We start from the raw sequence: 15,596 nt of genomic DNA on the forward strand, positions 1-15,596 counted from the left end.
CGTTCGTATAGTAAGACCAAACCGTGACATTTTTCTTAGAAGAGAGGAACTTGTGTGTGGATGAAGACTGGCCGTTTTAGGAATTGTGATGGTCTGTCCGTGCCTTGGGGGTAATTCCTCGAGACTTCAATTGGATAAGGGCTAATTTGATAAATATTAATAACGAAACATAGAAACTAAAACATAAAACAGTGAGATTTCGCTGGTGGTCAGCCAACTACTAAATCACCGGCGTGTTGTTTGTGTGCAGTTAATAATAGTTGGGTGTTGCCCAGGTGAGAAGGGTGTTCAGATACTGGATGTGCCCACCTACAACAATCCCACCAAACGAACATATTCCCAAAGCGACAATTTAAGTCCGTGGGGACACAAAGTGGGAGATAGTCGGACCCAGAGGCAGATCGAGGCTCATCCCTGATCAGCCCGATCCACTTCCCCTTTGGGTAATTAAACTCCGGATTGTGCACTTCCCAATGGGGTAATCTGCTGGGGAGATTCCAGATCGATGAATATGGTGTTTGTTCTTTCTGGTGATTGGGCCTTTCGAGCCAGCTAGTGCTTCTTGGAAGAGGGTGTAGTTTGATTAGGTTGATTGGTTTTGTGGATGAGAAGCTTGCCCAGGCAATATATATTTCTGCGCACCGTCAGTTCACAATTTATTCCACAAGTTGTTGGTCGCACGAGAATTGCATCTTCATAGATATATTCATTACTCTACTTTTCGGTGGTTTCAATTTCGATCTCAGCTGATCATACACGTCCCAATGGCCTCCCAGTCATCTCCCATGTTCGGAAAAGACGTTGAGTCCGACACAACGACCGTCAACAGCTATATAAAGCCAGAGGTAGTAGCAGAAGAACCGCCAAAGCCTGCAGGACCCCCTCCACCACCCAATGGAGGCATGACAGCATGGCTCCAAGTCCTTGGGGCCTTTTTCCTGAACTTCAACACTTGGGGTCTCTTGAACACTTTCGGCACATTCCAGTCTGAATATAGTACCGGTTTGCTAAGGGACTCGTCGCAGTCTTCAATTGCTTGGATCGGATCGTTGCAGGCGTTTTTGATGCTGGTGATTGGAGTTTTGTGTGGACGTGCACTTGATGCTGGGTATTTCTACGCTGATATCACCCTGGGTGTCTTTTTGGAGGTGTTCGGCATGATGAGTGAGTTCTGCCACCCATTTACAACCACAGAAATGCTAACCGAACAGTGACTTCGATTTGCAAGGAGTATTGGCAGCTTATCTTGGCTCAAGGCCTGTGTGTCGGCATTGGCGCCGGAATGACATTCATCCCCAGCGTTGCCATCGTGGGCACGTATTTCTCGACGCGACGATCCACTGCGCTGGGTCTGGCTGCCACCGGCTCGAGCGTCGGAGGTATCATCTACCCCGTCGTGCTGAGACGTCTCATTGTCCAGATTGGACTGCCCTGGGCAGACCGAGTGATGGCGTTCATCATGTTGGGAACGCTTCTCATCTCGGTCGCTGTTATGAAGCCTCGTCTTCCACCTCGCAAGTCAGGCCCGCTGATCAACGTCGAGGCGCTCCGGGATCCTGTCTTTGTCATTTGGCTCTTCGCTGCATTCTTCATCTTCATCGGGCTCTATATCCCATTCTTCTACATAGAGCAGTATGGTATCAACCTCGGCATCTCGCGGGATTTGTCTTTCTATATGCTGATCATCATGAACGCGGGCTCCGTCCCCGGCCGTGTCATGCCGTCCATCATCGCCGACAAGATCGGTAACCTGTCCGTCATGATCCCTTCCGTCCTGCTCACGGGAATCTTGATGCTCGCGTGGATCAGCGTGGAATCTCAGTCGGGTCTGATCGCCATTGCGGTCTTTGTCGGCTTAACAAGCGGCTCTATACAAGCTGTGCTTCCCGCGACAGTCGCCTTCCTCTGTCCCGATTTGTCTAAGCTGGGCACCAACATCGGCATGACCCTCTTTGCGTCAGGTCTGGGATTGTTGATCGGTAGCCCTGTGGCGGGTGCGATTCTGGACCACCAGCGAACGTCCGGAGGAGATGTCTTCTGGGGTACTTTGACCTTTTCTGGGATCTTCATCCTGGCGGGAGGTGTTTGCTTGATCATTGCTCGCGTGGTCAAGGTAGGATTCGCTTTGAAGAAGGCTTGAGCTTGTGTATAAGACGGGCACACGATGAGCTTGTCAACATGTCTGAAGGTAGAACAGGTCATGACCGTGATAGAGAAGGGAGTAGAATATGTAAATCTGCATGCTCAATATAATAACGGATGCCATAAAACTCTATTCCATAGGATTCTTAAAATTATTCTAGCGGGTTCGAATTTATGTGTCTTCCCACAAGAGGTTAGTCGTGGATTGGATCGTCGATGTAGATTTGAATGGCACCATGGAATATGGAAAACATAAACCAGACTGCATACCCATACCCGGAGACTCTGAGCTCTGGTAAAAGTCGCAGTCGTTCGGAAACAAGGTCTGAATTAAGTGATCTGGGAGTTGTGCATGGTCCATCCAGTCTGCTGTAAGAGGGGTGGGGACACTTGGTGGAGCTGTTGTCGTTGCGCTGTTGAATCCAAGTAAGGCAGGTGTTTGATCTTGGTTTTCCCGTTTCAGAGAACGTTCCATCTCAGTTACGACCTCCTCGGCAGCTTTGATGCCGACCTGTAAGAAGTTGGAACCCTGTTTTGAGCCGTCAAAGTCGTCGACCAGGCTTGAGGTGATAGTTGTTGCGACAGCAAGGAAAAGTCTCGTCTTCGCTGCAACAGGCCCGAGGTGATATCTTCCCGCTAAAATCTGCGATAAAGAGTCTAGGTATTTCAGCAAAAGCTGTTGAAAGATGACCAGGGTGGGCTGGGGGTTGTTGGAGACGGATGCTCCCATATTGATCCTCCGCAGGCGACCAACAACCAAACATGCGGTCAATGCTGCGCGGGCAAGGTCGGTCCAAAGTATATGGTAGGCCACGCCAGACAGCTGAGCGCCGCTCTGTAGGACTTCCTGCAACTGATGGAGAATGGACACTGAATTGTCCCATAATTCATAGAGATCGCTCCGCTGCGAAGTATGAGAAGGGACCCCTAGGACAAAATTGAGTGTGATAATAATCATGAAGCTATGCACCTGAATTGACAACAAGGCTTGCTGAAGCTTTTCAATTGGACTGCATGATGAAGCTCCCTCTTGCAGATTCGAAGGCAACTCGCGCAAGATCTTATGGAATGAAGCGCGCATTCGATCCCGTACTTCACTTGATAATTCAGGAGTTGTGGAACAGAGTCGCTGGTGTAATGGAGCCCTCACTATGGCAAGCTTCATTACAGCAATATTGAATGCTTGGTCCGTTGCTTCCTCGGCCTGGTTCAACACGGTAGCCGGTTCCATTGTTCCTGGGTCAAGGGTCGAAAGGTCGATACAGCTCGGGAGGGGACAGTCCACATCTTCCAGTCGAATACCAAAGCTTGATCCACTCCGGATGCAATAGTCAAGGTTCAATCGAAAGAAACAGGCCCATAATCGTTTTCGAACTTCTGCATAGTAAGGAGTGACACTGGGGAACAACGCCGGATCCCTATGCAAGCCCATGCTCAGCGCCATTTGCGTAGTCAGCCCTATGGTACCTGTGAGGCTATAAATCTTGTCAGAGTCAGAGGCAGTGATGGCCTTCATAATGATCAAGAACAATAAAACCTGCATGACGCCGACACAAGGTTTTTGGAACTGTGTCGATGTATGAATACGGCTCTCCGCTTCTTGTAGTAACAGACGTCCGCGTAGCCGGTACGAGTTGTCGGTCTGCATGGCAATCGCAATGACCAACAGAATCTTGAGAATGTGCACTTCATTGACTTCGACGGATGCGATAAATATTTCCTCCAGCTCCGTCATCAGGCAGTTCTGGTCGATCACATAGTAGATTCTACCATATGTTTCATAAAATCGCTTCATCCAATTTTCGCAGGTTGATCGATCGGGAAGGAGAGTTAGTAGATTCTTGCTGTCTCCATTCACGCCAGCTGGTACCGAATTTGCGACACGAAGGAGAGATTTGACTTCCGCAAAAGTTCTCCACGTCGGTTGAAAATCAACGGTCTTCTCTAGCATGGCCCCTATTACGGGCAAATCGGTGCATACGGCCATCCAATGCGTGCCACCAATCAGCCTTGTTTTGAAGTTTGACCCTTTAAAGGCACTATTGGCATGACTGACAGTGGTCGGGTTGTGGGGCAAAACCGATGGTAGATTGAGGATTTCGCCATCAGAGGAGAGGGGAGTCAGCTGCTCTAAGACGAGTTGATCGATCTCTGTGCTTTGAGGGGACACTGTTGGTTTGGCAGATTGCGAGACTGCTGGAATTTTGGAACGGGAGTAAGTGCACTGTGTGTCTACTCCACGATCTTGGCACGGTTTGCATGGTGACTTGCGATCGCAGCGCACTTTGGATTTTCGACAATGGTTACATGCTATGGGCTCCCGAAAGCGGGGTCTTTTTCGGCCGCTGTTTTTCTTGGGGTTCTCGAATGCGTCTGCGTCTAGATGGCTGAACGTCAACATCTTGTCGCTGCCAGCTGTATGGGTTGATGATCAGGATGAAGACCCTGACAAGATCGAAAAAGCTTTGAGAAAGAACGAGGATAAACTAGCGGCAATCAACAGCTAGTGGATCACCAATCATAACTGGGAACGGCTAGCAGGGATGTGGCAGGCTCTTTGTCATTGGACAGAATGGTTTGTCATTACTAGGCTGCTGCTTAAATACGAGTGGACGGGATGCCCTATTTTTCCACCTGGTGGGATGTTATTTTATGTGTGGGAGAGGATAAGATAACCTAAAAGGTTGCGTAAGGAGTTAAGATGGTCATCGGTGTCATCGGCGTCAGAAGTGTGTAGGGTGAGTATGCAATATAGATATGTTTATATATTGCAATTTGTTAAAGGCCATGATGCATCCATCTTCACTACCAATCTATGTGCTGAATGCCTCACGGCCGAGTGGTTAACACCCGAGTGCCTATCTTTCACAGTCATGTGTCTCAGCTTCATCAGGGATCCAACCTTTTGACCGTTATACCGGTTTAACTTCAAATCGCTTGTTTTAAGAAGACTTCGGGCAGAGTCGCCCATTGTTATTCCACGAGTAGGGCAGTGGGTCAACAGTCTGAACCTCCCAATCCTCAGCACCAACGGCAGTCAGAGCAAAGAAAAGACCTGTAGGATCATACTTCTGCTTTAGCGCGTAGAGACGAGGATAGTTAACGCCGTAAAAGGCATCCTGGAGGTTCGGCTCAAGGAGATCAGCCTCACTCATATAGGAGCCTGAGTCTGGGGCAATATCACGTAAAACGTCCATCCACTGAGTCACGAAGAGCGAGGAGCTCTCTATCACATCCCAGGAGGATGTGGAGTTCCATTCGGTACCGACAACAACGTGTGATAGGGCATCGCGCCATGCGGGGAGCACGGAAGTGTCTGTGGGGGGCTTGACAGCAATGCCGGTGCCGCTTATGTGGAAGCCGGCAATGAAAAGGCCCTATAATATGTCAGAGTAGATTCAAAAGGAGAGAGCAGAGAATGTATCTATATATTTGTGTATACATATACTAAGACATACCTGACTGACAGCGTCCCTGTAGGCGGCCCAGGTTTGGTTGCGGAGATCATCGCTCTGGAAGACACTACGGGGAAGCAGGCGAGAAGCAGTCTTGACGCCATCGGTTCCAGCGAATTCCTGAGGGAAGGAAACGGCCCAGGGATCATGGCTAGAATGAGGGTTTAGCTGGGATATAGATGGATGGATTTGAGAAAGGAACGGGGAGGCTTAGACGCACAAATTATCTGCGTGGTTGTACCACGGAGTGTAGGAGACATTCAGACTTTTGAGAGAATCAAACCATGGAGCTAGGAGTTTCTCGGTCTGGGCGACAGTCATGTTGGGTGCTACGAAGGATTGCATACGGAAGTAGTAGTCAGTATCACCGGCATATGATGTACCAATCATGGCTTCGGAAGCACCAATGTAGAAGTAACCGTAGGTGCCAGCATCAACAAAGGTCTCGAAATTGTCGAGGTAGGACCCAACAGCAGCCCAGAAGGCGTCCGGACCAGGAGTGTCATTGACCGTGAAATTGAAAGTCACAGTAGTCGTCTCCAGCTGAGGTAGGGCCATGACGGTCAGAGAAGTGACGACTCCAATGGTGCTACCACCGCCACCGCGAAGCATCCAGAAAACTTCCGAGTTCTCAGTGGAGGTGGCAGTGATGAATCTACCATCAGCCAGAACAACTAAGCAGACTTAGTAGGGAGGTCTTTGGAGCAGATTCAGGATTATAAGAAAGGAATTTACCTTGCATGGCCAAAACTTGATCGGACGCCAAACCGTACATACTGGAAAGAGGGGAGTGGCCACCACCGGCAGTGTAGCCACCACCCAAACCGACGGTGACGGCTTCTCCACCAACAACCGAGTGGCCGAGTGACTGAGCAAACTCATAAGCCTCATAGACTTGAATACCCGAGCCGAACTTAATGGCGGGACCGACGTAGCCATTGGTACCCTTAAATTTTGGGAAATACTCCTTGTCTTTGAGGTAGTGGGTCCAAATGGAGAGGGCACCCTTGCCGGAGGCCTTACCATTGAAATCATGTCCGGTGTTCTTGACCACTAGCCGCAAGTTCAAGTTACGGGCAAAGTTGACCGCTAACTGGATCTGAGCCACGTTGGATACGTTCACTGCATACGTCGGATAGGCACCCTGCGTGCAGGTGGCGGTATAATTATACGGTGATGGTAGGCAAGAGCGGCCCTCGTACAGCGGCAGCATTATCGACGCAGGATCCGCCGTATGCAGGTCCGCGTTAAGCCAGTCAGCTGTGATGATTGCGCACTTGGTGGCATCGTACTGCGGCCAGTCTGGATAGCAGTAGGATGCCAGCGGCACCGTCTTGATCAGACTGCCGCCGAGCAAGATGTTGAAGACGTCCCAAATCGGCTTCACGGGCCACCAGAAATCCCCGGGCATCACTTTGCAGCTATGATGGGCACTCCTCTTGAGTGTCGCGGAGTTGCTCGCAAAGGCGAACATGTTAGCGACAGTGCTATTCTGTAAGGCCGCCGACACATCAGAGAGCACACCTTCGGTCAACTGCACCCTCTCATTGTGAAACAAGGAAGGTGCCGGATTAGCTGTAGCCATAACCGTAGTTGCTGCTGCTGCGAGTGATGTGGTTGAAATTGCCCCCGCGAGCGAAGCGCTCGCAATGAAAGTAACTCCCCATATGCCCTTCATGCTGAACGATGTTCACCAACACAATCCCAAAAACAGTCCCAAAAACAAAGAGAGGTGGTATGTTTCCAATGAGCAGTTAAGACAGAAAATATGGCCAACCCCTATCAAGGATGTGAACAGGGGTGCTACTTAAATATAGCCGCCATAGGAGGACAGCCCACTCCCAAGGAGTCTTTTCAGCACAAGTGACCGGAGCACCACGGAGGTCAAGTTGGTGGTGCTATGTATTAATTACGATTACTCGATCTATTTATTTTGTTGACTAGGTGATATAGCCGACAGGATCAGTACCCTTGTACACTAATGAACTAGTCTTAACTATGTGTTGACTAGTTATCTAGGTCTGAGAGCGTAAATATTCCACTTATAACAATTCTCGCCACCAGGTCCCCCCGAAAGACAAATGTTAATAATGTAGTAGTTAATGCTCGCTTTATTTCCAGAGGTTCTCCAATTTCTTTTAAGGTGCTGACATATTTGATGCACGAGCAACGTGTTCTACTGTTAAATCTGTTTCCAGAGACCATTGGTAAGCAGTCCACATTTCCAAGGTTTAGCCCCCAATCTAGTGGCCCCAGGCTGGTCGCTCTGAAACTTGACCAACCAAGACTACATTGAGTCAATTACGAGAAATATATACGTTAGTTTATTTCAAGGCTCCACAACCACAACTAGACATACGATGAAGGGACTATAGGCGATTAGGATCAGAATTAGGCGAAGCTTTACCTTGCAATCTCACTAGTGGGGCCCGAATGCCACTGTATAGCAGGATGCGGTCTAATTTATGCTGGGTGCAATTCAGCCCCCGTCGCAGAAGGGGGGGGGATCCATGGATTTGCTTCATATGTAACCCAGGCACGCTGCTCAAGTGCCCAAGTGAGTCGAAATTTTCTTGTCAAAACAACGGGCGGCAGGGGTGATTTATTTTTACGGGAAACGGATCCGGAGATATGATGGGTTCTAGTGGCAACTTACAACCGCAAGCAATCGGCTTAATATTCGCATTTCCGTGCTTCGCAACCGTTGCTGTGGCTCTGCGACTTTGCAGCCGTACGTTGACGAAGTCGTTTGCCGCAGGTCAGTTCAATGTTCCAATTCCTCTTTGCCCATGAGCTCTACGAACCTGATAGAGAACAGATGACTGGGTTATTTGTGCCGCCCTAGTTAGTACTGCAACCACTCTGAGAAACGAGCCTAGAGGATTGACGAAGATTGACAGATCATGTACTGGGCGGAGACATTTACATCTTATCAAGGTAAGATCAAGAACGCAAGAATTCCCTAGTGCGCTTTTTATTTCATGGAGTTAATGATTCATCAGTGATCATTTACATGTATATCGGATATAACGTCTGGGATATACCTCCTGACCATCCCGTTATTCTCGGTAGCAAATATGCCTACGCGGTGGGTAGAATTATTATTTCTAACCTAAATCGGTCACGTTCGCTAATAAAATAGACTGAGCTCATCTACAATCCTATTTTGGCCCTCGTCAAGGCCTCCATCCTACTCTTCCTGCTACGTCTAACAGGCCAGAAAAAGTTAGTACGCCTAGCCATCTGGGGACTCTTAACTTTTAATGGCGTCGCCGCTGTTATTACATTTTTTACCACAGTTTTTCGATGCGTGCCTGTAGCCGCTAATTGGGATTTGGTTTCATATCCCAATGCGAAGTGTCTTGACTTTGCAAACTTTGTTACCGGCACGGGTGCAGTCTCAGTTCTCACGGATTTCCTTGCTTTAACACTGCCCACCTGGATTGTATATCGCCTACAGATGCAGTGGATTCAAAAGTTGATGTTGATTGGCATCCTGTCTTTGGGTCTTTTGTGAGTAGCTAACCTAAATGTCCTCTGTCGGACTGGGATATGGCCCCCTTAGCCCCTAAACAGGAACCGAGGTTTCTATTATGGTCTAGTGGTAAATTGGCTGTATCTGTTTCCCACATCTTCTTTCCCTATCAATTTGATATATACTAATAAATATAGAACCGTGGTGGCAGGCATTATTCGCCTCATCCTCCTTGACAATTTTGACCGTCATATGCCGAAGAATTCCACGCACTCAGTCCTCTTCTGCGTGTCCACCATCGAAGTTGGCCTATCGTTTATCGCTGCGTGCGCTCCCTCTTTCAAGCCGCTCGTTACCCGGATCTTGCCGAGGCTCTTCGGCTCGACCCGCACCGGCCCGACCACAGGCTCCGCTAGTCGGAGCGGTCGGATCCGGTTGGGCTATGACCTGGAGGAAATGTCGAACTTCTCGCGTCGCACGCATGATCAGACCATCACTACCGTTGCAGCTGGAGATGACAGGATTGGCCACAGTCCCACGAAATCGGAAGCCAATAATATTATCACCATGACCACGCAAATGGAGGTTACTTGGGGTCGGCCTAATAGCAGGCGGGAAACTAGCAGTACGGAGAGTCTAGTCAACGGGAAAGGAGGTAGCAGGCTGTCTAAATAATTTGGAAAGAGGATCACATTGTTTATTCCATAGCTGCCTATCTACTTAGGGACAACTAGACCTCCGCAGAGCCCACAAAGCCCAAAGCCCACCGGGCTTTTATGGGGGTCCAATGGGCCCCAAACAGTGTAAATGTGCCGAGATAAGCAATTTTGAACCCCTTTATTAATTTTGTTTAAATTACCCTATAGTTAGTTATTTAGCACCGTTCCTAAGTATGATACCTAGGGTAATATTTTATTACTTTAAACGATTTAGATAATTTGGAAATTATAGAGGTTTACCTAGAAAGTGGTAGTACTCTCATACAAATCCTGGATATATATAAAATATCAACTTTCACCTGTTCCGATTACAGAATCCGATTTGTTAGCGCCGAGATGGGCTTTGTGGAGGTCTAGGGACAACCCTCTTTGGGCTCCGCAACTGTAGCCTGGAAGGCACAGTAAGTCAGTGAGTCCCCTGTCCCGACCACGCCCCATGGAAGTCAATTGAGTGGGGGTTCCGCTGAACACAAGTTGAGACTCATCAATTCAATTCATCGCATTGGTGGATAATGTTCTGACATGACTTGGTGCCAGATAAGAACACCCCTCAAGGCTTTTCCTCGATCTTCTTGAATGCCCCCTCGAATTCCCCGACCGGATAGAACGTGATAATCTTGTTCCAAGTGGAACTCCCCCTTCTCATGTTGTCCAACTAGGTAGGGCAAGAGCTAGGCAGTTCTTAATACCAACACTTACTATGACCAGAACAACGCTATGTACCTTTGTTATAAACTTTCTTTCAACTCCCTCAGGAGGGTAGATATCACTAAGAAAGCATTAGGTAAAGCGAAGTCCTAATAGTCTACTGTTATTGAGATATCAAATTAGAGTTTATCGCATTTACTATGGTGTGTTGAGGTGGGCGGCTCGCACATGAAATGCGTTATCCACGAATTATTATAGTGGTTATATAAGCGAAAATCAGGGTATCCCCAAGGTATTTTCTGAGTATCCCCAAGCTGGCCCAACTCAGCCTCGTATTGTACCAAGCACTGTGGCGTTTAATATCACAGTTGTAAGCCCCACAGTGGTTCACATGGACCAAGTGGGGACGGGGCGCCTGAGAACGCCTCCGCCATCCAGTTCTTCTGCGGTTCGTTATGAGTGCTCGAGGCGACGATGATATTATTCAGTATGTGTCTGGCCATCATTGACAAACGTTTGAAGTCAACCGCATCGGAAAGGATCTCCCCAACAACAACCGATGTTCATAGACCGGATTTTGCCTTTGCAGATCACTCAGGACGTATCAACTTTCAATCTTCATCACATCGATAGCAGATGGCATGGGCACGTGCACGTGCACGGAAATAGAAAGGCAATAAAGGAATGCCCATGCGGAATTTGTTCACCTGGTTTTTATGCAATAGACTGGACGCTCCCCTTTTTCCCGAAATGACACACTCAAAGACATATAACTAAATGCCCTATTGATCTCTCACATAATCTACCAGCTACAGTGTAAACGGCATCAGCGAATTAAAGAAGAACTGAAATAAGGATGTTCACTGTTTCGATAGTTTCAGATATTTAGCCAAATCTAGGGAAACTGTAACCCGATGTTGCATATACTGACCTCCTAGTTCAGCTGAATAGATTTATCTAAAGTTATCTGAGCTGACAACTTGCATAAAAGTGCTATTAAACGTGGCATCACGGGAACGAATTGCCGCCCCAAGGTCTATATCCCCGCATCAGCTATCCTCTATCCTCGTGTCAAAAGGTAGTAAGCAGAGTTGTCAATTATTTAAGGCCACCCAACCCCCCCCCCCCCCCCAAAAACAACCCAACGCAAACTGGAAGGTTTCTCACAATTCCCACCCTAGAACCGCTTTCCAGCTCGACATCGACAAAGAAACTCTTTCAGCATGACACATGATCCATATGGGACTCACGACGGCCATAGTATTGGTACCACAAAGGACTCAGTAGCCAAAATGTTCCTCGGGGGAGAATGCGGCAAGCGACTAATACCCAATGTTATTGATGAGACAGCTCACAAAACTCCCGATCTTGAGTGCATGTCAATTCCACGGAGCAACAATCCCTGCGATGGATGGAAACCTGTGACCTGGGCTGAGGTCGCGAACGCCGTCAACTATGTCGCAAACATGCTCATTACGCAGAATGGGCATCCGGTGCCTGGAAAATTCCCTACAGTGGCATACATCGGCTTGGAGGACCCGCGCTACCCCATATTCGTGGTCGGTGCCATTAAGGCCGGCTACCAGGCCCTGCTTATTTCTCCTCGCAACTCCATCGAGGCGCAACTGAACCTGTTCGACAAGACAGATTGCAACATAATATATCATGAACTGCAGTTTGTGTCAATGGTGCAGCCGTGGGTGGATGCCAGGCAGGGGATGAGGAGTGTAGCTATAGCGCCATTCGAGGAGTGGGTTGTTGATGGAGTGACACCGGTCTTGTATACTAAGCCATTCTCTGAGGCAGAATGGCACCCCTACGTGGTACTGCACACAAGTGGCAGTACCGGCCTTCCTAAAGCAGTAGTCCTGCGGCAGGGTATGGTTGCTCAGAATGATCTTCATCGTTACGTCCCGTCGCTCAATGGCACTTTGCCTTGGCTTCCGACATGGACCAGCTCTCCTAATCCGCGCCACCTGCTCGTCATGCCCTTGTTTCACGCTGCAGGCATCATGCTCTCAACCTTGTGTGCCTTCTACTATAACGCGCCGATCGCATTCCGAGACCCCTCTTGTCCTATAACAGGCGATAATGTGGTCAAGTGGCTGCAAAACAGTAACGCGGGGTGGACGGCTATACCGCCCGCCATCCTAGACCATATGTCTTACTCGGAGGAGGCACTCAACGAGCTTAGAAAACTCCATGTCGTGGCCTTTGGGGGAGGTCAGTTACCTGCACAATTTCTGTTGCTTGGTTCCCTCCACGCTATTTAGCTAACTCGGTCCATCCCATCAGGCGCTATTACCCCCGAGACGGCTCATCGACTGGCACACTATGGTATTAAGACGGCGAACGCCATCGCAGCTACTGAGTAAGAGGCCACAATTAATTACTCGGAGTATGAAATCTGCCAGACACTTTACTTACTAATTGTGGCAGGTTTTCTTTCTTTCCTTACTACTCTCAACCGGAACCCGCCATGTGGCCGTGGTTCATCATTCCAAGTGATATAATGGGTATCAAATGGCGATTGGTTGGCGACGATACGTACGAGCAAGTCATAGTGCGCAAGGACAAACACCCGGGGCTACAGGGTTGCTTCTATACCTTTCCCCAGCTGGACGAGTTCAGCACCAAAGACCTGTACCGGCCACACCCGACCCTGGCAGACCACTGGACATACGTGGGACGGGCCGACGACATCATTGTCTTCTCCACGGGAGAAAAGCTCAATCCCGTGTCTATTGAAGGCGCCATCATGGGGCACCCAGCGGTGTTCAGCGCGCAGGTTGTTGGTAGTAAGCAATTTCATGCTGGGCTAATGATCGAGCCTGTTCAGTATCCCAAAAATGAGAAGGAAAGGCAACTCTTTCTTGATGATATTTGGCCAACTATTGAGAAGGTTAATGGTGAAACGGTTGCACACGGCCGTATCCTACGCGATTATGTGTTTTTGTCGGATCCGCAGCGCCCATTTCCTCGTGCAGGGAAAGGTAGTATTCAACGCTCTATGGTGGAAAGATTATACGCAGAAGACATTGAAGTATTCTTTCACAACAGAGACAATTTGGTTGTGGCTGTGGACCTTGATGTCACTTCTGAGACGACAGTTTTGGGTTCTGTTTGCGACTTGGTTCGGAGCATGCTCAAACTCCCTGAATTGGACACAGACGATGATTTCTTTACCGCTGGCATGGATTCGCTGCAAGCAATCCAACTCTCTCGTGCGTTGCTTGTCGCCCTAGAGAAAGCGGGTGTTAAATCCAGCGAGCAGACGGTGGAATCGAGGATTATCTATGCCCATCCAACGATCACACAACTAGCGGCGTATGTCTTCTCCCTGGCCTGCGCAAATTGCAGACAGAGCGGCCCAACCAGTAATCCAGGCGTGATGGCAGATGAAACAGCTATTTGCAGTGCACTCGTCGACAAATACACTCATGACCTTCCAGCTGCAGTACCGAATAAGCCGGCTCCGGCCGACAAGAGACAAGTCATCATTATCACAGGCACAACGGGTGCATTGGGATCGTACTTGCTGGACTTTACTTTAAAATGTCCCAATGTTAGCAAGGTAATCTGTTTCAACCGTTCTGTGAATGGCTTAGAACGCCAGATTGAGGCGAGTACATCCCGGGGCTTATCGACTGATTTCTCCCAGGCCGAGTTCCTGCAGGTAAATCTTGCGGAACCAGGCTTGGGCCTTGCCCCCGAGGTAAAAAGTCGACTTGCCGACGAGGTGGATCGCGTGATCCACAACGCCTGGCCTGTCAACTTTAACATGTCCGTGGCGTCGTTTGAGCCGCACATCCGCGGGGTACGTCACCTTGTCAATTTCAGCGCACAAGCTGCCCGCAAAACTGTTCCCGTGACTTTTATTTCATCAATTGGAACCGTGGAAAGATGGGATAACCCCGAAGTACCTGTACCTGAGACAGCGCTACCAGATTGGTCCCTCGCAACGATGGGGTACAGCCAGTCCAAGCTCGCAAGCAGCACGATCCTCGACAAAGCTGCAAAGGTTTCAGGCGTGCCTAGTGTCATAGTACGGGTTGGTCAAGTTGCGGGCCCACGCAGCGAGAAAGGCAAATGGAATCCGCAAGAGTGGCTTCCAAGTTTAGTTCGGAGTTCCGTTCACCTAGGTCTCCTGCCTGACTCCCTTGGCACATTTGATCATGTGGGCTGGGCACCAGTGGAGGACATCGCAAATGTGGTACTGGAGATTTCGCGTGTGACATCTCTTTGGTCAGTAGAAGAGATTAGCGGGTACTTCCATGCACTCAACCCAAAGGCTACCAACTGGTCTAGCCTCATACCCGTCCTGCGTGAGTTTTACGGAGAGAGGATTCAAAAGGTGGTCTCGCTGGAAGAGTGGATCCATGCACTTGAAAAGAGCCAGGTTCATCCTGTGATGGATGACAACCCGGCGGTGAAACTGCTTGACACATATCGATCGGTAGCAGAGGGTGCGAAGATGGGAATCAAGGCAGCATCACTGGATACCACGCGAACTGAGTTTTATAGCTTGACAATGCGGCAGATGGAGGAGGTTTCGCCGGAATTGATGAGAAATTGGTGTGCGCAGTGGCAATTTTGAGAGGTAATTAATGAGATGGAAGATATTGCTATAGCGAGATATCTGCCGTTAAACGCAGGATAGCCATGGACTTAGCCAATACGGACTCACTAGGCTAGAATAGGATATTATCTAGGTTTGGATATTCCACAGGCGATGTAGATGGCCACCTAGCGCTCTATGTAGACCCAATAGAAATTTCTACTAGCGCACTTGACCATGGAGTGGGTAATTTCTTGCTACCTGAATCCCTCAGTGCGTTACTATATATTATCTAGCGGCGACCCACCCTGTTGTATCACTAGGATATTGTTCAACTAACACGTGTTAGTGTCTATAGAGATTCTTTGTCCGCTAAGGGAATGGTCAACTTACCAGATAATCCTCTCAATACATACCTAGCTCTACGGCCCGCACTGTCTAACATTCTAACGCCTTTTGTGAGACATACTTTTGAGGTTCGACGTTAGCCGTGATCTTCAACTACTCCACTAAATCTAACTTCTTGTCAAATGAAGCCGGTTAGATATCAACGGACCAAGTCATACTCTTCACAAAATCAACAATTTTACAAGGAGGCT

At 48.8% G+C, this 15,596-nt stretch overlaps 5 protein-coding genes across 5 annotated transcripts; 3 read left to right on the top strand and 2 right to left on the bottom strand.

Moving 5' to 3' along the window:
* Positions 1–764: 764 nt before the first annotated feature.
* N7537_012002 (MCT family MFS transporter) lies at positions 765–2,140 on the top strand (the record flags this gene model as incomplete). Its single annotated transcript, XM_056903056.1, has 2 exons — positions 765–1,164; positions 1,212–2,140. The coding sequence occupies 2 exons, from the start codon at positions 765–767 to the stop codon at positions 2,138–2,140; spliced, it is 1,329 nt and encodes a 442-aa protein (XP_056748343.1).
* A 174-nt stretch (positions 2,141–2,314) lies between these two features.
* Positions 2,315–4,543, bottom strand: N7537_012003 (uncharacterized protein; the record flags this gene model as incomplete). The annotated part of the gene is made up of 1 exon (XM_056903057.1): positions 2,315–4,543. The coding sequence occupies one exon, from the start codon at positions 4,541–4,543 to the stop codon at positions 2,315–2,317; it is 2,229 nt and encodes a 742-aa protein (XP_056748344.1).
* Positions 4,544–5,084: 541 nt separating this feature from the next.
* Positions 5,085–7,275, bottom strand: N7537_012004 (FAD linked oxidase N-terminal; the record flags this gene model as incomplete). The annotated part of the gene is made up of 4 exons (XM_056903058.1): positions 5,085–5,519; positions 5,601–5,748; positions 5,818–6,271; positions 6,333–7,275. The coding sequence occupies 4 exons, from the start codon at positions 7,273–7,275 to the stop codon at positions 5,085–5,087; spliced, it is 1,980 nt and encodes a 659-aa protein (XP_056748345.1).
* Positions 7,276–8,500: 1,225 nt separating this feature from the next.
* Positions 8,501–9,747, top strand: N7537_012005 (uncharacterized protein; the record flags this gene model as incomplete). Its single annotated transcript, XM_056903059.1, has 4 exons — positions 8,501–8,534; positions 8,600–8,685; positions 8,740–9,110; positions 9,270–9,747. The coding sequence occupies 4 exons, from the start codon at positions 8,501–8,503 to the stop codon at positions 9,745–9,747; spliced, it is 969 nt and encodes a 322-aa protein (XP_056748346.1).
* A 1,915-nt stretch (positions 9,748–11,662) lies between these two features.
* On the top strand, positions 11,663–15,036 carry N7537_012006 (uncharacterized protein; the record flags this gene model as incomplete). The annotated part of the gene is made up of 3 exons (XM_056903060.1): positions 11,663–12,662; positions 12,735–12,810; positions 12,879–15,036. 3 exons carry the CDS (start codon positions 11,663–11,665, stop codon positions 15,034–15,036), a joined length of 3,234 nt encoding a protein of 1,077 aa, XP_056748347.1.
* Positions 15,037–15,596: the final 560 nt, after the last annotated feature.

Source organism: Penicillium hordei (genome assembly GCF_028827395.1).
Source record: "Penicillium hordei strain IBT 12815 chromosome Unknown utg000006l_segment0_segment0, whole genome shotgun sequence".
Classification (NCBI taxonomy): Eukaryota; Fungi; Ascomycota; class Eurotiomycetes; order Eurotiales; family Aspergillaceae; genus Penicillium; species Penicillium hordei.